The 15877-nt window shown below is 38.8% G+C and overlaps 2 protein-coding genes across 4 annotated transcripts in view; both read right to left on the bottom strand.

The window, feature by feature from the left end:
* Positions 1-173: 173 nt before the first annotated feature.
* LOC113530514 (protein-glutamine gamma-glutamyltransferase K) lies at positions 174-10926 on the bottom strand. Of its 3 annotated transcripts, none has more exons than XM_053240461.1 (17): positions 10674-10923; positions 9937-10197; positions 9056-9157; positions 7992-8087; positions 7191-7279; positions 6890-7081; positions 6340-6591; positions 6127-6245; positions 5724-5831; positions 5345-5522; positions 5032-5170; positions 4566-4758; positions 2921-3074; positions 2523-2807; positions 2182-2342; positions 1151-1287; positions 174-837 (listed from the first exon to the last, which is right to left on the bottom strand). In XM_053240461.1, the coding sequence occupies exons 2-17, from the start codon at positions 9978-9980 to the stop codon at positions 693-695; spliced, it is 2394 nt and encodes a 797-aa protein (XP_053096436.1). In that variant the 5' UTR covers positions 9981-10197; positions 10674-10923; the 3' UTR covers positions 174-692. The 3 variants fall into 3 exon arrangements, 2 of the variants coding, with proteins under 2 accessions (XP_053096436.1, XP_053096437.1); XR_008304081.1 differs by lacking the exon at positions 174-837 and adding an exon at positions 1392-1485 and having other exon boundaries at positions 1154-1287; positions 10674-10926; XM_053240462.1 differs by lacking the exon at positions 9937-10197 and having other exon boundaries at positions 10674-10921.
* A 1867-nt stretch (positions 10927-12793) lies between these two features.
* Positions 12794-15877, bottom strand: part of rabggta (Rab geranylgeranyltransferase subunit alpha) — a 10186-nt gene continuing 7102 nt past the window's right edge. The window contains exons 15-17 of the mRNA XM_034311564.2: positions 15806-15877; positions 15566-15653; positions 12794-14121 (exon numbers count right to left, since the gene is read on the bottom strand). The exon at positions 15806-15877 is cut by the window's right edge and continues 42 nt beyond it. Coding sequence (XP_034167455.1) covers positions 13973-14121; positions 15566-15653; positions 15806-15877 — 309 coding nt within the window. The 3' untranslated portion in view covers positions 12794-13972. The remainder of the gene's footprint in view (positions 14122-15565; positions 15654-15805) is intronic.

The raw sequence follows: 15877 nt of genomic DNA, 5'->3' as shown, positions 1-15877 counted from the left end.
ACTCTGGGAGAGGTAATGGATACCACCGATATATTTTTATATAGCAAAATGTGTCCTCACCCGAAATCTCCATATAATCAGGACAAACGAGGCCTTCTTTTTCTTTATGTGGTTTATTAACCAACAGAATTAGTGCAGATTTAGTGCAAATACAAGGATGGAGAAAGAAAATCTGTATAAAAGCATAATACATTTTAATCAGGATAGTCTAATAAACAAAATGTGAATATTACATGAATATTAGGCATTAATGTTGTGATTTGCTTCAGACTGGATTTCTGTGAGTTGTATGGTGACTAATAAGTGTCATCAGAATAAAAAAAATTAATAGATTGATTAAGTTCTTGTAAATGATATGTATGTGATGGTTCCATGTGAATAATTTGCATATATGGAAATCAAGACATCAAATCGGTGGTCTTTTGGCACTCTGGGCACTTTTTGTTTGTCTAATACACCCGATTCGGCTCATCAGCTGGTTATCTTACTGATGCAGCGCGGAGAAAACACTCAAATGTGCACAGGATGATGTGTCAAGGTCGAGGTGGGGTCATAAACTATTGTAAATGCTTGTCGGACAAATTGTTTCAAATCTTTAGTAATCAGCAGCACAATGTCATTCCCATATTTTAGGCATAGCACCAGATAACAGAGTGTATTGTGCATTCAGGTTGATTCTCTCCTGTGTGTTTTCATTTCTGCTTGACGAGGATGTCAGTAACACCGTGAACCTGTGTGAGCTGCTGGCAGTCCAGAGAGGCGAGAAGCTTCCGCAGACCCGATAAGGTGGGTGTAAACTTCACTGTCAACGTGCTGGTCGCCAGACTGTCAATGTCACTGGGTGAGAAGGAAAGATTGTGTTCATGCCAAAGGCAAATCTGTGCATGATTTTTTTTTTTTTAAATAAAACTGCAATGATTAGAAGAGTTCTCCTGCAGTATAATAAGAAGGGTGCCAAAATTTGGGGTCAGATTTCCAGCTAGATGAACACACTACTCAGCAAAAGGATCCAGACATTTTTGTTTTGTATATTTATTGGTCAGGAAATGATCCAAAAAATAATAATAAAAAAACTTAACTTACTCAGTGAAATTGGACATAAAGTGGATAAAAAAGTTCTAAATTAAGTTAAACGGTCAATGCGGTTTACCCGTAGAGGATGTCTTCTGCGTTCAGCAAGCCCAAGCCCTCGATGCGGAACGTGACGTTCTTCAGGATGTGCGGCAGTGGATTCTTAAATGTGATTTTAGCCACCATCTCCTTCCCCACCACAGCATCTCCTACAGGCTGTAAAGCAGAATTGCAAGTAAACCATCATTAACCTTCATCCTTTTGACCAAGCAAGAGCACCAAGTTCAACATAAAACTGCAAACCTGTATGTAAAACAAACCTGTATGTATGGAGTTCAGTGAAAAAACAATATTGCATTAGATTATCCAGGCGTGGTTTCCAGCTTATAATACAGCTCTGCTGAATTCTTGAATCTGATCAGAAAGTGTTGATTAATGTGCTTTAACACCAGTTCAGACAGTCATTTCAGTTTATATTACTGCACTCATTTTAATATGTTCTCATCTAAAAAGTGCAAATGTTGATATGGTGAAGTTTTCTGTGTGGAGATGTTTAGGTAATGTTTGTTGAAGGAGTCTCCAGTGTCAGCACTTTCTAACAGTCAATATGTTTTCTGCCTCGGGAAAGTCTTCAGGACAGAGGACCTTTACACTTTGTGGTTTCTCAATAACGTGACATGAGATCAGCATTTTTGTTTTTTTGTTTTTTCATCTTATTAAAGCCATGAGAGGCAAAAAAGTGAGGCTGGTGAGGGAGGCTGGTGACTCTTTATTGCTGCTATAATGTAACTGAGAACAGGAACTGACTTGTTTTGGAAAAATATAATTGTTGACAAATTACTGTGGTGTAAGAGGAATAAAACACTTGTTTTGTTACTGAAAAATAATTAACTTTGGGGTAGTAACATCGCTTCATCATACCACCCCATGTTCCCTTACAGAAGAACTTTTTCAAGTGCATTTGGATCTTCTTACACAAGCAGTATAATAAAAACACTCTCAGGAGAATCCTAACAACAGACTACAAAGTTCCACATCATGCTAAGTCATGCTTTAAACTCTGAATACTGTAAATAGAAATCTTAAAATGGGAGTCACTTGAGGACTTACGGTGAGGATGATGTCAGGCGTGCGCAGGCGGAAGTTGAACCGGGTCGCCAGAACCTGCTGGGTCTCATTGACTCGGCCAAGCACGGTGAGCATCAGCGCCGCCTGGTCTACCAGCTGGTCCTTATACATGTCATACGGAACGGTCCACGCTAGTGTCTGGACTATAAGATCAAGAGAGAGGCATGTAATCTGAAGATGCTCAAATAGTATGCAGTTCAGGATGACAGACCTTATTCAGGAGCACAACAGATCATTGCCAATTCTGGGATTTGAACTCACAACCTGTCACATTTGTATATGTGTGTTTCTTAATGCAAAGAAAGCTCTGAATAGTCTCCCACCTTCTCTGGGTTTGAGCGTCACCACTATTTCATCCCTCTTCACTGTGCCTTTTAGCACTCCAGTATAGTACATGATCGCCACCTGGCAGTAGAGCTTGGTACTGCGCTTCTCAGAGCTGCCATTATTCACGGTGAAGGACAGTCGAGCATCTTCACCCACCCACGGCCCCTCCCCTTCCACAGAGACCTGAAATTTGACATCGTTGGCCACAGCAGAGGGGTAGACATTAGGCTTGGAGCCGTAGCGGGAAGCAGTTTCCACAGCAATTCGCTCAGCTTCAGACCCTAATGATGAAAAACAGAAACGTGGGACCAAAAAAAAAAGATATTAACCACAGGGGCGAAAAATGATTGTGAAGGAAAAACAATGGAAGGAAGTGTGTGATGAATGCCTTTACCTTCTGGGTGTTTGTACAGGTGTGTGATGTCCACTCTGTAGTCAGCCCCGACTGCCTTGGTGCTGATGTAGTGGCCTACCACATTCTTCTCATTGTAGATCTGTGTGAAGGTGCCGTTAGCTTGTCTCTGCCAGAAGATCCTGTCACTGTTCACCTACAAACAGACAAATACAATCAACTATTACTGCTGTGTGTGTATGTGTGTGTGTGTGTGTGTGTGTGTGTGTGTGTGTGTGTGTGTAAATGTTATAAACGTTAAGGCACGTTTTAGTTTAGTTAAGTTTCTACAAGCAAAGTTTCCAAATAGAATCCTTTTTGGAATTTAAGAACGCTTAATTATCCAAAGAATACTTAAAGAACCTCAAATAGCCTTAAAAAAACAAACAAAAAAAAAACGTATACATTCAGTGGGTATGCGTGTAGTACAAACTCCATATTTATAATACTTCTAAAACCTAGAACCTTCCAAGAATGTAGACTTTAGCTAAACTGTCTTGGTACTTGGGACCTGTTTAGAAAAAAGGGTTCCTCAACAGTTATTTAAGAGTTCTTAGCCTCCTAGTGATAGGTAAACACTTTGATGTTACGTTGTACCTACTGTTTTGTCTCTCGCCATGTATGGCATTATACGACAAGGATGATGGCCCACTAAGCCAGTGTTGAGGTTTGTTACTCTTGTGTATATTGTGTATATAGTGTATAACTCTTGTGTATTATAATAAATAAATACATAAATAAATCATGCAGCCACAACAAAATCACCATGTTGGCTTCTAGCTGATGAGCTGGTTCAAATCCCTTAGTGACCACGGTCACAGATCCTTCCCTAGACATAAGGACCTTCCACTATCCAATGAGCCCTTAAAGAAACTCTGAGGAAACCTTTTTTCTAGTAGTACGAAGACAGTTTACCTAAATTTTAAGTGCATGGCAGGTATTAAGATTATTTTTTAAATAAATTAATTAATAATACTAAGAATAATAATAATAATAATAATCAGTCATTTGGAGTTCGGAGTACCACAGACTTACCCATTCAATACATACACACTTAGAGTAAAACAGTGCTTCATAGGTTCTTCAGGCATTCATTGGGTTCTTAGCTTCTAAATAGTGTTCTACTTGGAATCTTGTCTGATAAAAAAATACATTGTCGTAGGGTTCTACATAGACGGGTGATAGAAAAACACTTTGTTTCAGGGTTCTATGTAAAGGGGTTCCCCCAGAAGGACAACCAAAATACCCCTAAGGGTTCAAAATTTTTAACTAGGGCTGGAGGACTCGAGTCCACTCTTGAGTCTGGTCTTGGACTCTAGTCCAATTTCATGATGTTTTCCATTTGTACTTGTGTAAGTCTTGGGCATTGCTAAATATGGTCTTAGTATCATCCAAGAGCTTCTTCTGCTAGAAGACAGACTAAGCATTGGTGCAATGCAGGAAGGAAGCCGATTAGTTGAAGTAAAAGCATGGCCTGAAAAGGATTTGATGGTTTTCAGTCTTGATCTTAACCCAGTCTTGCTTTTATTTGGACTTGATCTTGGCTTGGCCTCAATTCTTGAGTCAGTTTTGAGTTGTACTGGTCTTGGACTTGACAATGCCAGTACTGACAGCTCTACTCATACTATAATCAAGGAAGTGTCCTTACCTCGGCGAAGACAAAGGGGGCATCATATTTGAGGTAGACCAGTCCATCACGGATGGCTGCCACAGGGGTAGGGCCACAGCAGAATGTGCCCTGACTTGTCTCTTGAGGCGTGGCATCCACCACCTGCCAACCCCCCATGCCTACTTGTAGATCAGGCCGGGCCATCCAGGATTCATTCCACACGTGAAAATTCCTGCAGAGAGAGTGAAAGAGTTAGTTAAAGAAATATATTTCTGGTTGAGATATATTCAAAATATAGTACAGTTCAGGAAAACATGTAGTGTTCACAACTAGTAAAAAATATTTAAAAAATTCATAAAATGAAGGGTTTTCACTGGCCAACACAGACAGTTTATGGGCTGCTGGGGTTTCGAGTAGAAATCTTTCTTTTTGTTTTCAGATTGGACTACACCACTGCACATAATGGCTGTGAAATGTGGGAAATAAGGATGGTGTGTGTTTGTACCAAATTGAGTCATTGTTGAGACTCTCAATTGGCTTCATTTTCTCGTCAAAATACACATCGGTTGTCAAGGAAACATCCGTGTCGTGGGCAGAGCTGAAGTTTGTGATACAGCGGGTGGGAATGCCTAAACACCTGAGAACTGGAATGGGGGGGTGGTGGGGTTGCAGAGGGAAAGGACAAAGGCAGAGAAAACGTGTAAAATGGCAAAATGAGTGAAAGAGAAGGTAATTTAAAAACGTCCTTAAGTACAAAAATTACTCAAGAAACTAACACTACAGAACAACTTTCAGGGGAAAAAAAGAAAAATTCATACCTGTGGTGGTGACCCCTGCAAAGACCCAGCACTGGCCATATTTAACAGGCTTTCCTCCACTTTTGTGGTACTGCCTCAGAATTTCCACACTGCCATTCCACAACGTTGGGGACGTCCCGTTCTCATAGTTATTCGACCAATTCCCTTCCAGCACACCTTGATCATCTGGAGAGTTGACCTGGCACCAAGAAATCAGAGGCACTGAGGGTCATTTATGGGTTTTTTTCTAAATTAAATTTTTCTGAACTCAGTGTCTTTTTTGTATGTTCCTGTGAATATAAATGTGTATGTAATATTAAGAATACAGTATGTAGCAGTAATAATGATTATACTTCACTAATATTGACTCTTTTTTTTTTTGGCTGTAAAAGACACTCACCATGGCTGACACAAGTCTGACAATATTAACGGGATCTCCCCAACCTGAAGCACGTGCTGGAGTCTTCTCCAGTATGTACAGACATGCAGCAAGAACCCCATCAGCAAACTGCACATGGGAGGATACACAGTTACATTCCAACACAAGCATGCGCGGGTTAAAAATACCACCTCGATATTAAAGGTTGAACAATGAGATGATATTACAGGACACATACACTAGTCCACGGTAAGGAATGCTAACAGTTGGCATTATCCTGTCTACAGAATAGGACACATTTTATCTCAAAATCACAAAAATTTACTGTTTGTAAATACCACCTAAGTAAGTAGTAGCAGTAACTCTGAACTTGTGGTGAGAATGAGGTGAAGTGGTAGATAGGGTAGGTGGAAAAGTGTAATACCTGTCCAAAGATCCAGGTTCTGGCTCCAATCTGACTGTCGCTTCCATAGTAGAGCGTTCCCACATCATTCAGAACATACTCGTTCCTCTCGTCCTCTTTATCCATAAACACTGAGTCATCTGAATCCGACAGACAGGGAGAGATAGTGCTATTGCACTGGAAATGTGGAATTCATAGAAGTCATGATCCCATCATATTTGTAACCATGGTTACCTTTACACCAGGGGTTAAACAGCAGGTAGATATCATTTTCAGGCTTGCGACTATACGTATTGCTTCCTTTTGGGGTCCATGTTATCACACTGAGCTCATAGCGACCAATGAGAGCATTTGACGGGGTGTTGACGGACAGTTTTATCCTGGTGTCTGTCTGTTCAATAATCTTGGCCTCCCAGCTCTTGTTCTCTAACTTGTCAACTAGAGGAACAATCACAAGGGTGCCTTTTGATAACATTGGAATAAGGCCTGTAAGACACACAGACACAAATATGTTAATCACCACAATGTAGAAAGTACAAATGCATGAAAAATGGCCTCACTGTGTAATACTCAGATAATATTAATTATGTTAATGGAATTCCATTGTTGGTACACTTGCAAAAGAGTTTTATCATCTTAAAACTGAATAATGAAATGAAATCAAATAAAAGTGAAATAAAATGGAAATAATATGGAAACATTATAAGGCCCATCGGCTAGGTCATGGGCATTATAATAGGCATAGGCATCAAGATAGCCATGGTTGTTGACTAATACACCTTACCTAGCCTGAGCTCGAGGTGTAGTTTGTCAGATTTGGGGTTAAAAGAGCGTGTGAGTTCTATCCACATCTGAAAGCTCTGCCCTCGACGGATGATGAGGTTATCGCTTTGGTAACGGTCCGTGTGATGCTCCAGGCGGTTTTGGCCTGTTTTCGACTTGAGGAGGTCTATGGAGCGCACTGATAACTGACCATCTGAAAGAAAGAGAGGGAAAGAAAATGAAAGAAAGAGATAGATTAATTTGAACAGGTTTATAAATGACTTGACTTTAAGCACACAAATGATCAGTTCTTTGCTGCTTACAGTTTGTCCCATGATATGCTGTCAGTGGTGGGCCTACAAAGTCATCATCATGTGTGACATAGGGGAAGCGGCCAAACATGCGACGATTTCTGCCGGAAGACAAAGTAAAGCAAACTCATTTGTGGGGTAGGAGAAATGTAATATAATATTTATGATATTTTTAGATTCATGCATTCTAAATGTATGTATGAAAATCACAAAGCGGTAAGCCCACTGCACTTTTATTATATCATTAACATCTATTAGTAAGATATTGCACTCTCAACTGGAAACAATGATCAAGGAAACAGCATCCACTGATATAATTACCCAATCATGCCCAGACCACACCTCCCAGAATTTACAATTAAAATGTTTTTACAATTAAAATGTCTGTTGTACAGGGTTAGGAGTAAAGCAGTAAAGTACACTCAATACAACATAAATAAAACTGAAACAGTGACAAGTAACCATACGATATCTTAATTCACCAGCTTCATATATGACTCTCAAATTTTAAAATGTGTTTCTTCTTTTTTTAAAGATTTCAAAAGTGGGGACTGTTTCTGACTTCTGTAACAGCAGCTCTGACAGGACTGTAGCTGCAAACTACAAGTTTATATTAATGTGTTATATGTGTTATAGTAACAACTTACACAGGGACTTGAATGGCAGGCACGCCACAAAATGTAAGCCCAATTAAAAAAAAACTTTTTCTGTAAGTAGACATTTATTTAACATCTATGGAAGGAGTCTCCTGTGTCAGCATTTTGTAACTGTCAGTTACTGTTACCACCTGATCTAATAACAGCACATCCGTACCGATCTGCTGCTGGTACTGTGTCTACGACGTCACCTCCTGTGATGAAGGGGAAGCGGCTGAACAGGGAACGAATCCAGCTGGTGCTTGAAAACATGCTAAGGAAGAAAAAGTAATGATTCAAGTGTGACAAAGCAAATTATTTAAGTGTGTGGGTGGTGAGGGCATAAGAAATCTGGCCCCAGATTTAAAAAGAAGGAAAAAGAGGAAGACGAAGAAGACAAAGGAGAAAGGTGAGGCGGAATACACCCGAGAACATGGGGGGAGCATGCAAAACTAAAAAATAATAATAATCTGAGCTCAGGATTGACCCAGGGACCCTGCTTGTTTTGCACACTGTCATTTATTTTGATTTTCAAGTAATGTAAACCAGGTGCAGACTCCTACTTTTTTTGCAGTTCTCTCATAAATCGGTCAGAGCCACGATCTCTGAGCGCGAGCACTAAAACGTGCTTGCTTTTAACAGACACACAAATGCAGCCATCGTATTGTTTGAAATCATGACACAAATGAACACAGATTGAAGAGAGGCCTGACTACCTTATTGTGTTTACAGTAATTCAATTCGATTTTATGGCACGAGGAAGAAATCTTGAGATGAATCAGACTCAAAAGAAAACCTGTTCTCTTCTGAATGACACCGGATAGTACTCTCATTTTGAGCATATATAATGAGTAATGAACAGACGCCTGTGATTGATTTGTGTTACTCTGAATGACAGGATAGAGAGATAGAGAGGAAGCCCCCCACGCACCCCCACCCCAGTAGACAGGACCACTAGTATTAACTGATTTAGATTTAATCTGTCTCTTTATTTAGACTTGATGTTACACTTGGTAAAACTACAACTTTTACTTTCAGTTGCCAGTTTGTCAGTTCTGAGTGCCCAGTGTTCCACTGCAAAACATTAAACTACATACATAAACCACATAACTACATTAAAATCTGATCAGTTAAGGCAAAAGTGACAATTTATTTTTTTCTGACACACTTGATTATTTGACTTAATAATATTTTTCAAGTAACTATGTCTAAAAAAAAACGGGTATAAAGATTTGCTCTTACCTGACTGTTTGGGTCTGAGTGTATTTCAGAGAATAGTGGACCAGGGTATCTTTCTCTCCCTGGTTTTGTACTCCTCTGCCACATCCCTGGCTATAATTATATCTACACACACACACACACACACACACACACACACACACACACACACACAAACATACCTTCACTCCACATTTGTCCCTCCCAGTCAAGCGTCTCAAAAACAGGGTGTGAACTTTTTTAAAAGAAAAACATGATGTCTTATAATTACATCAATCTGTAAAAACATTATCTAGACAATTAACTACTTAATTCATTTTCCATCCAGTGACCTTTACAGGCTATACTGTATGCTTCCATATTTACCAGCTTTAAACAATTCAAAATACAGAGAAATTTCTAAACTCATATGTGAGTTAGGAGTTCTGAGTCTGAATCTAAACTGTTTTAGATTCATGCATTCCAACTTTCTGGCTGAAAATTGCAAAACAACTATCCTACTGCGCATTTATAGTATATTACATATCTCGAAGTCAACACTTTCGGGTGTTGGCAGAGGCGTAACCACACGTTAATTTCAGGAGGGAATGAGGAAATATACAATATAAACAAAGTCATGATCATTTTCATGATCTGTCCAATTAAATTGAGAAGAGTGACATTTTGTTTTTTTAATCTTTCAGTACACAACCTGCCATCAACTAATCATGCCATATTAATAAATAAATATTATTGCCATACAAAATACACTATATGGCCAAAAGTTTGTGGACATCTGACCATCACACCTATATGTGTTTTTTCTCCAAACTGACGCCACGAAGTTGGAAGCACACAATTGTACAGAATGTCTTTGTATTCTGTAGCTTTACAGTTTCCCTTCACTGGAACTAAGAGACTCAAACCTGTTCCAGCATGACAATGTCCCTGTGCACAAAGCGAGCTCCATGAAGACATGGTGTGTGAAGGTTGGAGTGAAAGAACTCAAGTGTCCTGCACAGAGCCCTGACCTCAACCCCACTGAACACCTTTTGGATGAACTGGAACACCGACTGAACCCCAGACCTCCTCACCAACATCAGCGCCTGATCTCACTAATGCTCTTGTAGCTGAATGAACACAAATCTCCACAGCCACACTCCAAAAACTGCAAAGGGGGAATAAATCTGGAGTGGGATGTTCAAAAAGCACAGATGGGTGTGATAAGTTGTTCACATATTTTTCAGGTATGACATTATAACATGACATTTATGATATTATGAATTGACATTATGGCATGACAATCAGCCATTTTTATGACAGTTCCACTGAAAAAAATTAAAGTAACATGATGGCAACTAAAAAACAGATCTACTCTTTTTTTTTCTAAATATAGATGAATGGTAATAATGACTTTGTTGACCATTTATGAACATCATTTTAGTGCAATTGCTGCACAAAACAATGTGAATCAGCTGTGCTGTATGTGTCTTATGGCAACGCTTAACGAACAAGCATTTAGAACTGTCATAAAATATATCAGGGAGAATATACCTCTGGGTTTTGGCTTTTAATGTGATTCCTGTGTAAATCTTTTTCTTAATGTTATACATTTTTGATATTTAGACAAGATATAGTCTCCAAACATAGGGGATTATGTTACCATGTTGGTTGTGCCTTCGTCAGTGGATGTTGGTGGACGTCCATTTCTTGGTTGGGCAACAGTGTCGTGTGTGATGTGCTTGCCATGTTTCCTGTTAAAGTCCTTTGCAACCTTGAGACAACTTCTTGATCCAGCCATGAGAATGATTTCAATACATTCTTCTTTTGTAAGAGGCATTCTTAAAGGCTATCTGGGGAAAAAAAAAAAGTAATATAAACTAAATTTTTTTTTTTTGCTAAAAAGCTTTAATTTCCCCTTTGAATGGAGACTATATATACATACATACATATATATATATATATATATATATATATATATATATATATATATATATATATATATATATAGTTTCAGTACATTTCAGTCCTTCTTTTTCCGAGTCACACCAATCAATAGAAAAAAATGTTTAAATATGAAGAGTCTCATGTTCCTGATGTGATTCAGGCAGAATTTGAGTGTGACACACCTGGAAAGGATCTATCATAATTACCCAAACACACCCTGATCACACCTCACAAATTATGAGTAAAACAGTAAAGGACAGTCAATACAACATAAATTAAACTCCCAAATTTGATTGAAGATGTAGAGAATGTAAAACAATCCTCATCTCTCTGAAAAACATCTCAAAAGTGGGGACTGTTTCTAATTTCCAGTGTTGTAAAATCCATTTTCTGGATGAATGAATGAATTTATTTGATGATCATTTGATGATTTCCATGATGGTCCTCATCAGAACGTGTAATTCGCTCTTTCTCATCTTTCCAGAACTTAGAATTAAGAAAACATACAATCACGCCCAGACACTTCACCTGACACGCCTTTGCTACTATAAAGCGTATTTAAGTGACACTTTTTAAAATATCTTTCACTGTCACTTAAATATTCTCTTTCACTGTAGCGACTGAAGAAGCCTGGTGTTAGCAAACTGAAAGGCTCATAAGGGAAAGTTTAGGGAAAGTTAAATGAACATATTAAATATGAAACATTTACCAGCCACTGCTTAATCTTATCATCTTGTGATTTAAGTGTAAATTTTGAACTTGGGAAAGGATCTGATCCATTTGCTTGCTCACGTTGTGAGTTGCTATAAATCTAGAAAATGAGGCGAGCATTTATGCTAGCTAATGACTGGGGCTCTTCATTTAGCTAGCTAGCTAGTGAATGGCTGTTTTTTTTTTTTTAAACAAGTACAATGTGGAGGCTGAATGATTGGGGGAAACAAGATAAAATGATAAAATGAGGGTCAACATTTACCTCAGTTGTGGTTTTAAAATACCAAATAAAGATTTCATTAACATTCACTAACTACAGGAAATGCTAAAATGAACAGTATCAGATCACTTTATCTTCCAAATTTAGTAGGTGAATACCACAAATGTGGGCTGCTCAGATGATATTTTCTTATAAACACTGCAAATTCACAACCCCATTTACACATATTGGGTAAAATGAATGCTAGCATAGCAAAATGCAGGCATGATGCTAACTCAGAGATGGACAACTAGTTATCTCTTTTTTCTTTCTAACCACATTAGCAATTTTTTTTTTTTTTATTAAGCAGACACAAAGTTGTCGTCTCTGTTTTGAGCTTTTACTTAAGCTCCTTAAAGCAAAGTTGTGATCAAAATGTAGCTTCTGCTAGCTGCTACAAGTTAGCGTAAATCATTGTGGGAAGCACAGGAGGTGGTTGCCATATAGCAGGAGTGTCCACAATCCGGCCCCAGGGCCAAACGCAGCTGTGGACAGATGTTAACTGGCCCGTGGCTTCTCTCAGAATGTATGATAGGTTGCAATCTTTCCTTTCATCTGGCAGTGCCAGCAGACTGTGTTAACACTGTTCCTCTGACTACACCTGCAAATTAATTTACTGAACAATACTTAATCATGGCTACAGACAAAAAGCTTAAAGTTAACAGTGAGACAGGTCGATTTCAATAGCGCTGGAAGCAAGAATACTTTTTCAGCGAGATCCATAACATATGCGTGTCTCTTCTTTCAAGAGACTGTTGCAGTAATTAAGGAATTTAATATCATGAGACATTATGAAACAAATCATGATGGTGTGGAGCGGCATAGCATGACTTTGTAAATATAAAAAGACATAACATGACCCTGACTAGTGAGAGATGGTTTATTTGTGGGGTTTACATGTATATTTCTCTCTCTCTCACTCTCTCTCACACACACACACACACACACACAGTAATTAAGTCTGCTTCATGTACAGTAATGTTTGGCTCAGTCGAGTAGGTGTTAATTCACTCAACTCCATTGTGAACATTTCCTTGAACTAGTGAGATCATTACATAATAGAGCAACCTCTGCTTATTTTTCTAATAAAGAAGGAATGAGGAATATCACTGAATGGACACACACACACACACACACACACACGGTAAAGCACATCTCAGCATGCAGAATCCGAAACATATAGGGAATAAAACACTTGGTGATTTGCTCTTCTAGGAAAATAATCATGCAGCCTTATATGAAGCAGATTTATTGTTACCACCCAGAAGTTGATTATTTTCCTAAAACTGCACGTTCTTAAGTGTTTTATTCCTCTTATACCCCTGTAACCAGCCACTGATTACAGTTTTCATTTGTCACACATTTTATCCATTTATAGTTACATTTAATGTTGTGGAACATCTAACCAATTTAGTACCTGGCATAACACTTTACTCGTTACAGCAGCTGTAAAGAGTTGTTCCTTCACCGGCATCTATCTCTCTCTCTCTCTCTCTCGTGAAATTAATAAGACAAAACTTTTACAAAGTGCTGACACTGGAGACTCCTTCCATAAATCCTAAGCAAACGCCTCCTTACGGAAAACTTCACCACATCAACGATTACAGACATCTTTTAATCTGTTTATCTGATGTGACCGCTGTACAGTAAGTCCTTGGAAATGAGCTGTTACTATAGAAACAATTACGTATTAGAACAAGCGCATTCATATAAACCTGTGAGCTGCTATAATAGAAAATAAATCAACTTCTTCTGACCAATCAGAATCGAGAATTTAACAATGCTGTGGTATAAATTAATATTTACCCACACACACTGATATTCTGAAGTCTCTTTGAGCTCTGTGCGGGTGTACAGCACTAAAACGAGTGTTCACTTCTGACGAGGCGCCACGTGGGAATAAACGTGGGCACACGCACACGCACGCACACACGTACACGCACGCACACACACACACACACGCACACACGCACGCACACACACACGCACGCACGCACGCACACACGCACACACGCACGCACACACACACAATCCTTGGGAGTTTATCAGAGTAAAAGGTCAGTAAGTGATGGTAGCAGCTCGGCTAGCTCCGCCTGGATATCCGCAGTCTTGGTGACCGGGTTGCCACGGAGATCCAGCCTGGTGAGCTTCGGACACGTTGCCAGCGGTGATAGGTCAGAGATTTTCGAGATTTCTGTCAAGTGAGTTGAGAAAAACCTTATCTTGTATAAGAAATTGTCAGATAGAATTATCTTTTCATCAGTTTTGACATATCTGTACAAAAAAACTCATACTCTGGACTAAGACTAGCGAATAAAGAGTCTAAAAGTAAACATGCATGATTTAACCACCAATGATTGTGGTGGTAATAATAATAATAATAATAATAATAATAGGTTAATTTATAGTTGTTTCCCAAATTAGTACATTTTTCATGTAAATGATATCCAGATTGTTTAGAATATAACTGCATGTTTCATGTATAAAATGTATCAAGGAAATTTCACTGTGAGAGGAAAGACTGTTACCGTAGTAACCGGAGATGTGATAGCCTCAAAACTGGCATTAAAGGTACACTAAATAAAAAATGGAGTAAAAATACACTGTATGCATATGATGGTAAATTGTGGCATGGCGCATGCACAAGCTGATTCATCAGTTGTACTCAGACTGCTGTTACTGTCCTTTTTTAAATATTTATAATAATTCCAGATCTTATATATTCAGTAAGCAGTTACAATAGGCAAGTAGTTCTTCTCACGTATCAGCATCTTTACTTCATATTTTCATATTTATTTCATAATAAAAAATGCTCTGAAAACACAGCTCAGTTCAATGCTGTAGCATCATGATTTATAAACCTTTACAGACTGATATTGTCTAACAAACTTCATATGGTGTTTGAATTTCCTGAACCCGATAAAAAGTACTTAAGTAGGTGTTTCAAGGTTTTGTTCCAACCCAACTTGTTCCAATTAACAAACAGGACTCGTCTAATCTCCCTAACTTTACATAATCGCACAGTAATCATTAATACAATAAGGTGTGTTGTGGCACACGGGTTACATACAGTCGCTCTGACAGCCTGGAGTATTTTATATCTGTCTTGGTCAGCAGGTGTCTTGTGAAGCTGTTAGGCTTCTTTCAAACTTGGCTTATTTTTTAAAAGAGCTTTTTTCGAGTGAAGAGCTTTTTGTGCTGATAAAATAGGTTACTTGATGCCACTCTACAATTTTGTGAAAAGTTGTACTTGTTTTTCAACTTTGGAAACTGTGCCGTGACAAAAAAAACAAAACAAATTTAAAAAAAAAAAAAAAAAAACGCAGACAGCAGCAGTTGTCGCATTCCTGTGGGATTAGATGTGCCCTGGCACTTGAGACAAAAATTCCTATCATCCAATAGTCACACTCCTCTTTTAACAACAAGCAGTCATGTCATCCACTTAACTAAAAATCAATCACACCTTGCATGTCTTTGTTCTGTCTGCCGTTGTCTGTAGGTGAACACCTACAAGAGTTATGCAAGACTGTCTGTGTGTGTGTTGTATAGCCCCACCCCTTAAGACAGAGACACTTCCCTCTGTGATGTTCCCAGGAATCACATTTAACCTCATCATCGCCAGTTTGATAAAAAGATACGATTGTTTTTCAAAGAAACCTCCTCCAGTTTGGGCAGATTGTACAGTCCTTCCAGATTCTCAATGGCATTATCATCAGCCTCCAGAACCTGAGAGAGACCACACACACACACACACACACACACACACACACACACACACACACACACACACACACAGGGGAACAAACTGCTGTTACACAGCCAGTCACAAATATTTCCTTTGTAAATATTTAGAAACAATGAACAAATAGAACGTTTACCTCGAGGCAGTGCAACATGGCGAACTGCGGCGGCAGCTTCGCGAGCTGATTGGAGCACAGATTGATATGAGT

The sequence above is a fragment of the Pangasianodon hypophthalmus genome, chromosome 16 (assembly GCF_027358585.1).
Source record: "Pangasianodon hypophthalmus isolate fPanHyp1 chromosome 16, fPanHyp1.pri, whole genome shotgun sequence".
NCBI classification, from domain to species: domain Eukaryota; kingdom Metazoa; phylum Chordata; class Actinopteri; order Siluriformes; family Pangasiidae; genus Pangasianodon; species Pangasianodon hypophthalmus.
The sequence above is the reverse complement of the archived record's forward strand: the minus strand, read 5'-3'. Positions and strand labels throughout refer to the sequence as shown.

What these genes read in the sequence shown, in the direction of transcription:
- LOC113530514 (XM_053240461.1), bottom strand. Translation starts at nt 9,980, where the DNA reads ATGGAGCTCGCTTTGTGCACAGGGACATTGTCATGCTGGAACAG. An exon ending in ACATTGTCATGCTGGAACAG is followed by an intron (nt 9,158 to 9,936) that starts GTTTGAGTCTCT and finishes GTGTGTGTGTAG; the next exon opens with ATATAATTATAGCCAGGGAT. An exon ending in TCAGACTTGTGTCAGCCATG is followed by an intron (nt 5,523 to 5,723) that starts GTGAGTGTCTTT and finishes TCTTGGTGCCAG; the next exon opens with GTCAACTCTCCAGATGATCA.